This window comes from Urocitellus parryii, chromosome 7, assembly GCF_045843805.1.
Source record: "Urocitellus parryii isolate mUroPar1 chromosome 7, mUroPar1.hap1, whole genome shotgun sequence".
Classification (NCBI taxonomy): domain Eukaryota; kingdom Metazoa; phylum Chordata; class Mammalia; order Rodentia; family Sciuridae; genus Urocitellus; species Urocitellus parryii.
Genome location: NC_135537.1, coordinates 141,746,726 through 141,758,740, shown reverse-complemented (window position 1 = coordinate 141,758,740; position 12,015 = coordinate 141,746,726). Strand labels below are relative to the sequence as shown.

General features: G+C 37.6%; 1 protein-coding gene across 1 annotated transcript in view; it reads left to right on the top strand.

Moving 5' to 3' along the window:
• Nlk (nemo like kinase) overlaps positions 1-4,509 on the top strand; it is a 145,021-nt gene extending 140,512 nt beyond the window's left edge. Inside the window, exons 10-11 of the mRNA XM_026388925.2 lie at positions 368-461; positions 2,631-4,509. Coding sequence (XP_026244710.1) covers positions 368-461; positions 2,631-2,685 — 149 coding nt within the window. The 3' untranslated portion in view covers positions 2,686-4,509. The remainder of the gene's footprint in view (positions 1-367; positions 462-2,630) is intronic.
• Positions 4,510-12,015: the final 7,506 nt, after the last annotated feature.

The following is a 12,015-nucleotide window of genomic DNA, read 5'->3' as shown; positions in this document are numbered from 1 at the left end:
ACTATGTTCCTAAACACAAAGTGAAGTTTTTAAGTGATCTTCTAAAAGGTAATAATTACCAGCAATTTATAAGAGCTCACTTGTAACATTAACCATGTGGAGTCTCTCAAACTTCTAGACCATTTTACTCTTCCCATTGCTGGGGTTTCCAGTCTGTATAAGACACTACTGGGCTTTTTACCTATGTGCAGCAACAACTATTATATTGGTTTTAGGAGAGTTCAGCTGGATTCTGCTGATGTGTAAGACAGATTTAAGTAAACCAGAAGGAAATTCTATTCAGATGCTGGCTAGAGGTAGCTGAGAATTCACTGCTCCCAGTCCTGCAGATTGGCAATGGATTGCATGATGTTTGTTTTCTTCACAGAAATTATTCACCAGTTCATTTTGGAACAGCAGAAAGGAAACAGAGTGCCTCTCTGCATCAACCCTCAGTCTGCTGCTTTTAAGAGCTTTATTAGGTAACTATGTAATTCTAATATTCTCTTTAGAATTAAAAGGATGCCATTGTGATTTTGTTATTCATCGACTTTCTGTTTTTATTGAGATAACATAGATAAAAGGTCCAACAGAAAGTTTTTGTTGTGAACTTTGGCTTCAGTCATAAGATTAAAAATGTGAACATTGTTTTTACACTGGTGCCAATTCACTGCAGTTGCTTTGGCAGTTTTTTCCCAGATGACTCTCATGCTGCCTGGTCATGTATGATGTCTTTCTGCAGCAGCATAGATTAGACATGGTCATCTTGGTCCCACTTCATAATAACTGCAAGCAGGAAATTTATTTTTCTTTACAGGTGGACTGCTAGTGTGGCCTATTTAGAGGAGAAGCCAAGAAGCTTTTTAGAGAACTATGAACCTACTCTGGAACTTCGCAAGCTCAGTCTCTATTTCTTTGTCCTTTCCTTTTCTTGATCTTTCCCCCTAACTCATATCAGTCAGGGTCCAATCAGGAGAAAGAAATCATTCCAGTAATATGAATGGGGAAATTTTAATAACAAGATTTATTTCTTAATTAGAAAAACATGATTAACTACTAAGAAGGATTCTAAAGGATCCTGAAATAGCAAATACAGAAAGCAACTACTTCCTGTATAGACTAAGAGTGAAGGAAGAAATTAAGAACTTAGAAGAGGCCCCTCCACCTAAGGATCTCTTTGAAGAGGGTAAAGTTGCCACAGGAACCCACAGCTTAAGGATGGTGAAGAGATATGCCAAAAGGTGTGGGAAGAATTGGCCCCTCAAAGAGGTCTGCTGGATTGTAGAGAAACTTGCCAGAGAGTTTAAATTAACCAAAACCAGGCCTTCTGTGTTTTAAAACAAAACAAAACAACAACAATAAAAAAACAGCCACACACCAGAAGCAGGAAGGGAAGCTGCTTCCTAATGTGACAGCCCAGCAGTGCCCTTCCAGCGCCCTCTGTTGACCAAGGCTACCATTAAGCCAGTTAGCAAAGGAGAGAGAAAGAAGTACAGGATCTGGCTCCAGTATCACTTAAAGCAGGACAAAGAGTGGATTTGGATCTGAGAGACCCCACAGTCTCCTTTATTTTCCACCTGTCTTTCTCCTTTTCCTTTTCCCCCTCCCTGCTTCTGTCTTTTTTACATGATATTAAAGTTGTTTGAATTTGTCAAATCAAAGTCAAGAAATATTTGTTTAAAATTTGTAAAATCAGATGTTTTTCATTTCTTCCATTTATTGTTTCTACAGAAAGAGACATTAATTTGCAATTTTTATTTCTCTGGCTTTTTAAAAATTACATTGTTTTAATATTTTCCCGTAAGAGTCAGTGACCTGGCTGGGGTTGTGGCTCAGAAATAGAGTGCTCACCTAGCAAGCGTGAGGCCCTGGGTTTGATCCTCAGCACCACATAAAAACAAACAAATAAATAAATAAATAAATAAATAAAGGTATTTTAAAAAAAACTTAAAAAAAAAAGAGTCAGTGACCCAATTAGGTGTTTCGCAACCTTCTAGGTACAAATCATTGGTAACCTGGGCCTGGGGAAGCAAAATGACTACCCCACCCTAATTATAATTTGATTAGCAACCTTAGAGGTGGGAAGTATCTAATAACAGTTCTGTGGATAACAAATGCTAAATGATTATTCATACTATTCCATTAATACTCGATAAAATAGTGCTATGAGGCTTCTTCAAAACTGGTCCCCACTTAAAGTCACTACTTCCAGAGGCTACTTTTAAATAGACAATTCTGTATCTTTTAAGGTTACTTTGAATATAGACATTATTATGATAGCCACCATTTACTTTATATTATAGACGTCATGGAACACACTTTATATACATTATCTCAATTATTCATCAGAATGTCCTCTGAGGTAGACAGCATGATCATTTTCCAAATGAGGAAAGATTAAGGAGCTTTCTCAGTGCCATGCAACTAGTAAACATATTTTCAAGCCCATATGTTAACTACTGTACCATATCTCCTCACTTAAATGAACAATTTGGAGCAAATTCAACTTTAAAAGAAATTAAAGAAACAAAAATCCAGAAATGAACTCTACAAGCTTTTTTAAATAAAGAGAAGAAAACAGGCATAGTGGATTGCCCTTTTGCCCACTGTGGTGTTACAACTAATTTTATCATCTCTCTGTTTTCTTCCAGTTCCACTGTTGCTCAGCCGTCTGAGATGCCCCCATCTCCTCTGGTGTGGGAGTGACAGTGGAAGATAATGTACTACTGAAGATGTAATGTAGCTTTCCACTGGAGTCTGGGATTTGCAATTCTGGAGGTTAATCATGCTTGTACTGTAATTTTACTAATGAAGTTTTAAATTAACAACCACTACTTGTATGATATGAATAATATTTAGAAATGTTACTAGACTTTTAATCTTGTAAAGTGGTTGTGCTTTTAGAAGAAAAAAAATATTTTACCCAGAGTTGCACATGTTTTATGAATTAGTGCAGCTGTTATGGCTCACCTCAGAACAAAAGAGAATTGAACCAAATTTGGGAGTTTGGGGTTTTTGTTTTGTTTTTCTTTTTTTTTAAATGAAGTGAGATTGTTCACATACACTCAACACACACACATGCACGCACACACACACAAAGGACAGTCATACATTTTGATATTTGAGCCATTCCTAAAGATTTGGGGTTTTCTAAAACTAAAGAATCTAGAAATCTTGCCTGCGACCAATCATGGAGCCACGTGAGCTGATAGTGGCTGTGCCTGGGGGAGGGGGGTAGGGAGGAGGGGCATGCCACCTAATGATCAAGCCCTATAATTAGCTTCTCATTAGAGCTGTGATGGTGATGTGTGCTGTCTAAAAACCAATGTTGTGGGTAGAGAGAATGAGTTTGTGACTAGGAGAGACTAAACTTTTGTTTTCCTTACCCAGTATAAATATATATATATATATATATTTAATCTATTTTTATTAGAAGTTTTTCTGCTCTTTCTTACATAAAAGAACCCCAAGCATGCATCTTTCATGTGTGTAAATAATTGATTTCTGGGCTAATTTCAAAAGAATTCCAACATTGCTGTATAGAGAGAGAATTAGCTTGCACATTTTAGGTCTGTGAAATTTTGTGAGACTTTTCCTGCACTGGACAGTGAAAAATAATAAATAAAAGACAAAAACAAATTTTAATACATTTAAAGCCACAAAAAAGGCACATAGGGAATTATGTCAAATGTGTTTGTGTCCTTAGCAAAGCTGTGGGAGTCTGGAAATGTCACAGTAGTAAATAACTTATTACTTTTTGACAAATTCTTTTTTCTGTTTGAACACTGAATTCTTCTGTGCATATGTATATATGAATACAAATTGAAGGCCTCTACCTCCTGGAGTTATACAACTTGGCTTGTTTACCTCCACATGCTGATGATGACTATTTTTTTTTTTTTAAGTTCAATGTGGAGACTTGAAACTTGAATGTCCCTTCCAACTTTTATATTAAAAATAAAAAGACAAGAAAATTGAAGATCGTTTTTCACCTGTACGAGGAGTACTAAAGGATTGTCTTAAAATTGGTCTAGGAAAAAACCTTGGTGTGTGTTATGGACAATTAACTGTTAAAGTTATTGTAAGTTATCTGTATTTAGCAGAGTATTTTCAACTTGAGTGATCTGAGCTGAATTTGAAGACTATTAATAAGTTATGTTTGGAAGTTTTAACTTCAATGAAGTAATTATTTGCTGTGAAAGAAACAATGAATTACTAAACAAAGATGGTGCAATATCTTTGTTTTTTTTTATGAGGCTCCTGAGAATCAACTCAACTGAAGCATTTCAGTTCACTTGAATGAGAAACGTGTTTAGTATCAAAAGAGCCCGAGACGACACTGGTGTGAAAGGTACAATCTCAGAGGTTGGTCAATTACCGTGGCACACTTTCTGGTCACTTTGTACAATGTAGATTTGAAGTACAGTGGTGAAAACATTAAATGTGACATTTGAAAAAGATGTGTCATCTGTTTTATTTTCATTTTTTTCCTTTGTTTGCTTTTTAGTACAGCTTGTGTCCCAACTTGGCAGTTTTGAGATATTTGTTATTTATATTTCCACTGTTTATATTTCCTAAAAGACATTGTTTTGTTTTGTTTTGTTTCCAGAAACTTAAGATTGACCAAAAAACATATTGAAAGCTTAGTTAACCCATATCAAAGATGTTGTTTAAATATATACAATATGGCAATCGTTCCAGAGTCTCAATCTATGGTTTTCAAACTTCTTTTCTTTTGAAGTAAAGAACCCAATTTTCATGTGAAATCATAGCTTATATTGAAATCCAGTACAATAAATAAAAGTAGATTTCTCTGGGTGAAGCAGACTAGCAAAGGTACTTGACCCTCTCCCTCCTCTTCCTTCCTGTGTCCTGTCCCTAGCTGCCCAAAGGCACTTCGAGCTCAGGAAGAAGTCTCAGCTCTGGGGCAGTGTACTTAAGACCTGAAACCAGACTACTTGACTTCAGAATACTTTCCCTGAGGTGGACCAAGTAGTTTTACTCTTGAGTTTGCAGGTGGCATTTACTTCTCCCTGTCTTCTCTTAATTTAGCAAAATGATGGGCTGGGGATGTGGCTCAAGCAGTAGCGCGCTCGCCTGGCATGCGTGTGGCCTGGGTTCGATCCTCAGCACCACATACAAACAAAGATGTTGTGTCCGCCGAAAACTAACTAAATAAATAAATATTTTTTAAAAAATTTAGCAAAATGAATGATTTTTCCCCCAGACATAGGGGCGGGGAGGGAACAAGCACTGACTATTTTAACTCATATAAATTAATATAAAATCTTATATTAGTTTATTCATTCAACAAATTCATTTATACGTTCAATAAACTTTGTTTTTTAAAATATGTTTCTTATTGGACACAATACCTTTATTTTTATGTGGTGCTGAGGATCGAACCCAGAGCCTTACACATGCTAGGCAAGCACTCTATCACTGAGCTATAACCAAAGCCCCATCGTTCAGTAAACTTTGAATACCAGGTGCAATAATTGTGTATAAGAAAGCTTTGTTGATATCAGTAATGTTTAAATAAGAACCCAGTGTCCCATCATTTACAAGGGAGCATTTTGAATTGCATATATAACCTCTTTTTGTGTGTTTTGTATGCTGCTGGGGATTGAACCCAGTGGCACTCTAGCACTGAACTACATCCCCAGCCTTTTTTATTTTGTGACAGGATCTTGCTAAGGCACCTGAACTGGCCTCAAACTTATGATCCTTCTATCTCAGCCTCTGGAGTAGCTGAGATAACAAGCATGTGCCACTGCACCTAGCACGCATATAACTTTGAAACCAAAGTTCTTCATAGGTAGTAGATATTAGAGAAAATATACAAACTTACTCCCATTGGAAACTGCTTAGCAAATCAAGGGATTTGTGTCTTAGTTATCTATCATAATCTGTTGGAATTACAAAATGTGGAATTTCTAAAACCAGTCAGTGTAGACATATAAAGTAGGGCTGTAATCAACTATAGTTTGTTTATAGTTTAAGATCACAGAAGATGAAGATAATTTCTTCTCTAGAATTTTTATTTTGTTTTCCCCTTATAGTATATCACTTAAAATATAACTTTTGTGTTAAAATAAAAACATTAAAGAATAGAATTGCAAAATTTAAGACAATTCAAGACACTTTTAGTAAACAAATTTAGTGAACCATCAGCAGAGCCCCCTTCCCCCACCCCAGGTAGTTCTAAAGGGGAATTCTTTTACTTCAAGAAAAAGGAAAGAAGCCCAGCACCATGGTGCATACCTGTACTCCCAGTAACTCAGGCTACTGAGGCAGGAGGATGGCAAATTCAATGGCAGTCTAAACAACTTAAAAATAAAGAAAAAGAGTATCTAAAAGCGGATCTCCAGTGCAGAACTGGTGAACAAAGAAATTGGTAAGAACTCAGCAAACATTAACTGCATAAAACATTAATAATGGTGGGTGCAGGAGAATAAAACAAATTAGAGTAGCATTCTTTAAAGTAAGATATGTACCGAGAGGGTAAAATGAAGACTCAAGAAGTACATGGGCACATATATTCTTTAGGTTTAAAGAATCAACATCAATGTCAAGAGCTTTGTAATGTTTTGAACAACTAATAAAAAAAAAAGAATCAACATCACTATGTTTTCCTACATCCCACTTCTCCCACTTACAAAAGAAAGATATACACTTACATATCTTATATAATATAATGGCACAATGTTCCTGGGTATTAAAAAAAAACCTGGATTGCCAAGTAAAGGGGCAACTTAAGCAGTTTCTGTTCACAAAGACCTTAGGCTGGGGATGTAACTTGATAGAGCACTTAAAGTACCCCTAGGTGAACCCACTACCAGAAAAGAAGAAATATTGAGACTGGCAGTATTTATTTCACCCAGGCAGCAAATTCATGACACAACTCTCTGTCTTAAAATTGAGAAGTGAGATATTTTTTGTAGAAACACATAAAATGAAGGCTGACTTTTTCCAACAGAAGGGAAATCTGTTTTGACTGCTTGCTTTGCCAATGAGGGCTTTCCATTTAGTTTATATGGTAGACATTTTCCATAGTTAGCCTGAATCTGCAGCTACACAGTTCTGGCAAAAATATATTTAAAGCAAAGATTTTTTAAATATTGAACAAATGTTGGCAAGGATGTGGAGAAATTGGAACCCTTGTACATTGCTAGTGGGAATGAAAAATGGTGCAGCTGCTATGGAAAATAGTATGCCAATTCCTCCAAAAAAAAAAAACAGAATTATCATTTGATCTAACAATTCCATTTCTGACTACATACATAACAGAGTTGAAAACTGACTCAAACATTTGTATACTCATGTTCCTAGCATTATTTATAATAGCCAAAAGGTGGAAACCACTCAAATGCCCATCAAGGAATAAACAAACAAAATGTGACATATATACAATAGAATATTTACTCAGGCTTTAAAAAAAAGAAAAATTCTAATATATAACACGGACTAACCTAGACATTATTCTAAGTGAAATAAGTCAGACACAAAAGCACAAGTACTGTATAGTACTACATATATGAGTAGTACTAGAACACACTCAGAAACACAAAATGGAATGGTGGTTATCACAGCCTGGGGTGATTGGGAAGTGGCTGTTTAGTGGGTGTAGGATTTTATTTTGAGATGATGAAAATATTCTGGAGATTGATAGTGGGGATGGCTGGTTGGACAACAATGAATATACTCAATGCCACTTAAATTTTATGTACAAGTTGTGCTTTTTCAGCAGATGGAAAGATGTTTAACCATTAGGAGATATATTTTCAGTCTCTTCTAATTAATAAAACCATTTTAAGGGACATAAAACAATCAACTGAAGCCAGGTTTGGTAGCACGCATCTGTAATCCCGGCTACTCTGGAGGCTGAGGCAGGAGGATGGCAAATTCAAGGCCTGCCTGGGCAACTTGGTGAGACTCTGTCTCGAAACAAAAAGATTTGAGGTAGAACACTTGCCTGGTATGCACAAGACCCTAGGTTTGATTCCCAGTACTGCAAAAAAAAAAAAAAAAAAAAAAAAAAAAATTGTAAATAAATGTAATTTATTTCTGCATCTCCATTCTATTCCATTGATTTGTGTTTGTCTTTATGCCAGTACCAAACTGTCTTGATTACTATAGGTTTGTAGTAAATTCTGAAATTAGGAAGTGTGAGTCCTTCAGCTTTGTTCTTTTTCAAGATGATTTTAGCTATTCTGGGTCCCTTGCAGTTTCATATCAATTTTAAGATGTTTGTCAGTTTCTACAAAAAAGCCAGCTGAAATTTAATAGGGATTTCACTGAGTCTATAGATCAGTTTATGGGATATTGTCATCTTAGTAATAAGTTTTGATCTGTAAACAGGCTCTTACCATTTATTTAGCATTTCATTCAATGATATTTTACAGTTTTCAGTATATAAATCTGCATTTTTTGGTTAAATTTATCCCTAAGTATTTTATGTCTTGATATTATATCCTACAACCTGCTGGACTCATTTTTTTAATGTATTCTTCAGGATTTTATAACAAAGCTTAAAGTCCTAAAAAATATAATTTAAGGGGTTGGGTTGTGGCTCAGTGCTTGCCTAGGATGCGTGAGGCATTAGGTTCGATTCTCAGCACCACATACAAATAGATAAAATAAAGGTCCATCAACAACTAAATATATATATATATATATATATATATATATATATATATATATATATATATATATATATAGTTTAAAAATTCTTGAGGGTAAGTGGGAGTCATAAAAAATTTACAGTTGATGGTGCCGATTTAATAAGGAATACCGCCCCCCCCCCAAAAAAAACAACCATCTTCAGGGCCTTGAGCATGCTAGACAAGCTCTCAACCCCTGAACTACACCCAAGCTCTTCTGTTGTTGTTTTCCTTGAGAGTTAGGCTTGTTAGCCCTGGCTATCTCTGCTCTGCCTTTAGAAAAGAGAAAGAAATAATATAATCAAAACTCATATACCTTTCACTTAGATTCACCAATTTTAATCAGTTTGCCACATCTCCCTTATCAGTTTATCCACATACAAATATGTGTGTACATTTTGTGTACAAATTATGTGTACTTTCTTGTTTTTGCTGAAAACTCACCCTAATATATCTTCTAAAAACAAGGACATTATTCTACATAAGTATAATTCCATCATCATGCCATTTTTTTTTCAATGCTAGGGCTCTACCAGAGACGCATCTCCAGCCCATCATGAAAAATGTCTAAGAAATTCAACAAGTGATATGTTACCTAATATGTCAAGCACATTCAAATTTATCCAGTTGTCCCTCATTTCATTTATAAGTATTACCCTCTCAATTCAGAATCCAGTTTAGGATCACATCTTACATTTGGTTGTCATGTCTTTTTAAGTATCTTTTAATACAGGAGAGTCCCTCCCTCTACCCCTTCTTATTTCGTGACACTGTAATTTATGAAAGGGCAAAGCCAATTATCATGTAGAAAGTTCCACAAAGACTTGGATTTGTCTGTTTCCCGATGTTTCAAACATTTTTGAAAAAAATGTGAAATGGAATATTACTCAAGACATCCTGTGAAAAACTATCACAGAGGTGATGTGATATACTTCCCATTTCCTCAAAATGAGCAGAAGCCTGGTGCAGTAGCACACACCTATAATCTCCAGACATTTGGGAGGCCAAGGTAAGAGGAATACAAGTTCAAGGTCAGCCTCAGCAATTTAGCAAGGCCCTAAACAACTTGATGAGACCCTCTCTCTCAAAAAAAAGGGGGGGGGCTGGGGATGTAGTTCAGTAATAAAACACCCCAGGTCCAATCCTCAGTACCAAAAATAGGGGGACCATGCAAGACAGCCTAAAGCTAGGTGGCCAACTGTCCACTACCTCAGTGAAACCCACAGATCTCAAGAAAGATTCTGAGTCTTATGAATGAGAACCTACTAGTTCAGTTTTGAAGCGTGAAGCCATCTGCTGATTGGGGAGCCACATGGCTTTCCAGTTTTTACCACTTTCCATAACACCAGAACCTGTTGAAATTTGATTCATCTACATCATGCCTTTGGTTAGCTGAGACCCATTGTTCCTTATCCTAAGTAACTGACTACATGTGGCAGAGGATTAATTTCTCTATTTAGTTCATTCAACAATGACTCCAGCTTTGTGTTGATAAATCAAGGCTCATAAGGCACAATGCTTGTTTGTGAGGCACCTGAGGTTTAGTGGGAAACATGTTCAGAGACAGAGCCGCTAAATTCAGATAATGGGGGTGGGGGGAGCACACGGCATATGCCTGTAATTCTAGTGACTCAGGAGGCCAAAGCAGAAGGATCAATAGGTTCATGGCCAGCCTAGGCAACTTAGCAAGACCCTGTCTCAAAAAATAAAAAGGATGGGTGGGGGTCATATCCCACTGGTTGAGTGCTTTCCTAACATGTATGAGGCACTGGGTTAGATTATTAGCACCAAATAAAAATAAAATAAAGGTCCATCAACAACTTAAAGAATAAAAATAAAAAGGACTTGGGGTGAAGCTCAGTGGTAGAGTGGCCCTGGTTTCAATTCCTATTACCAAAAAAAAAAAAAAAAAAGATGTGGTGGTAATGGGGAGGGGTTGGCTTTCAACAGGGCCTTAAAATACAGAAGGATGTAGGGAGGTAGGTGGGGATAGAGTAAGAAGGGTGGGTGCATTTTAAGTAGAAAAGTGAAGCAAAAACAGGAAAATAGCTAGAATCCCCTTTGCACCAGTACAGTGTCCACTGTTGAGCTGATGATGATTGTCTTGTCATAATGCAAATAAATTTCAAAAGGTCCTAAACATAGTCTCTTCTCCTAAGGACACATGCTTTTGGGTGATGACTGCAGATTAGCTGTGTTCTCCTCAGCTGATCTCTCCCAGGACCATTTGCATTCCAAGACTGATCTGACCTCATCAAGTCAAGAACCACAGTTCTCCCACTAAAGGAATTTCAAACAGAAGGAACAACTGGAGAGATTTGTATGTGTGTGTATGAAGGGGCCCCTCCAGTGAAAGTGCTTGACCTTGAAAATCTTTATCTACAGATAACAAACTTGGCTGGGCAAGATGTTTCTTCAGTTGCAGTCACACTGACAGCTGTACAGTTACCATGTTCCCTGGGCAAATGCCAGCTTAGGGCCCTACACTCCTCCCCCAGCAAGCAGTGATAATCAACTTGGTGTACAAGGGTCTGTACTCCCATGCTCATTAAAATATGCTGCCCCATTCTTAAAGCCATTCAGGGCGTTGGGGGTGGAGTTGGCACACGCAGGCCCTTTCCTACCTGTCCAAGCCTTTCCTGGGCCCTAGTCTTCCCTCATCGGGAGGGTCTGGGGACCTTATAGGGGAGGTACTTGCCCTGCCCCAGAGATAGAAGCCCTGAACCAAACACTACTCCACCCTTGTAAGAGACGGGCTGGGGTTTAGGACACAGGTTCTACTCTCTGCCTTATTACCAGTTTTGTGAGCTGGGATGATACCTCTCTGAGCCTCAGTTTCTTCATGAGGTATTAGGTCCTCAATTATCTGGAGGGGGCCATCTCAGCTCTTCATAGTCTCTAACAAGTGAATGATATGGAGAAGGGGAAGAGGCAGAAGCTTACAGACAGAATTGAAGGCCAGAGTGGAGGGCAGGAAGGACCAACTTGCCTTCAAGGCCTTACTTCATAAAAAACAATCTCCTCAGGTGACCGAAGATTTTTCAGACACCAGTCTTTTTTCTAGAAAAAGCCACAGCTGGATCTGAGTTATCCCTACCTCAACCTCCCTAAAGGGAAGTTTTTTTCCCCTGGACTCAGATCTCTGGAGCAGGAAAACAGCACTGAATGCCCCTCATTCACTCAGGCTGCTGGCTCCAGAACCAGTCAGAATTTTGTGTTTTTGCGTGTTCAGCCATCCAGGTCGTTCACCCCCTTGCTCTCCAACTCAGACAGAACCTCCATGTCCCTCTACGGCTATGCCTCCTCACCCCCTGCCAATTGTACTTCCTTGGTAAACACCCCCTCTTCCCCAGCCAAACCCCTCCAGGCCCCT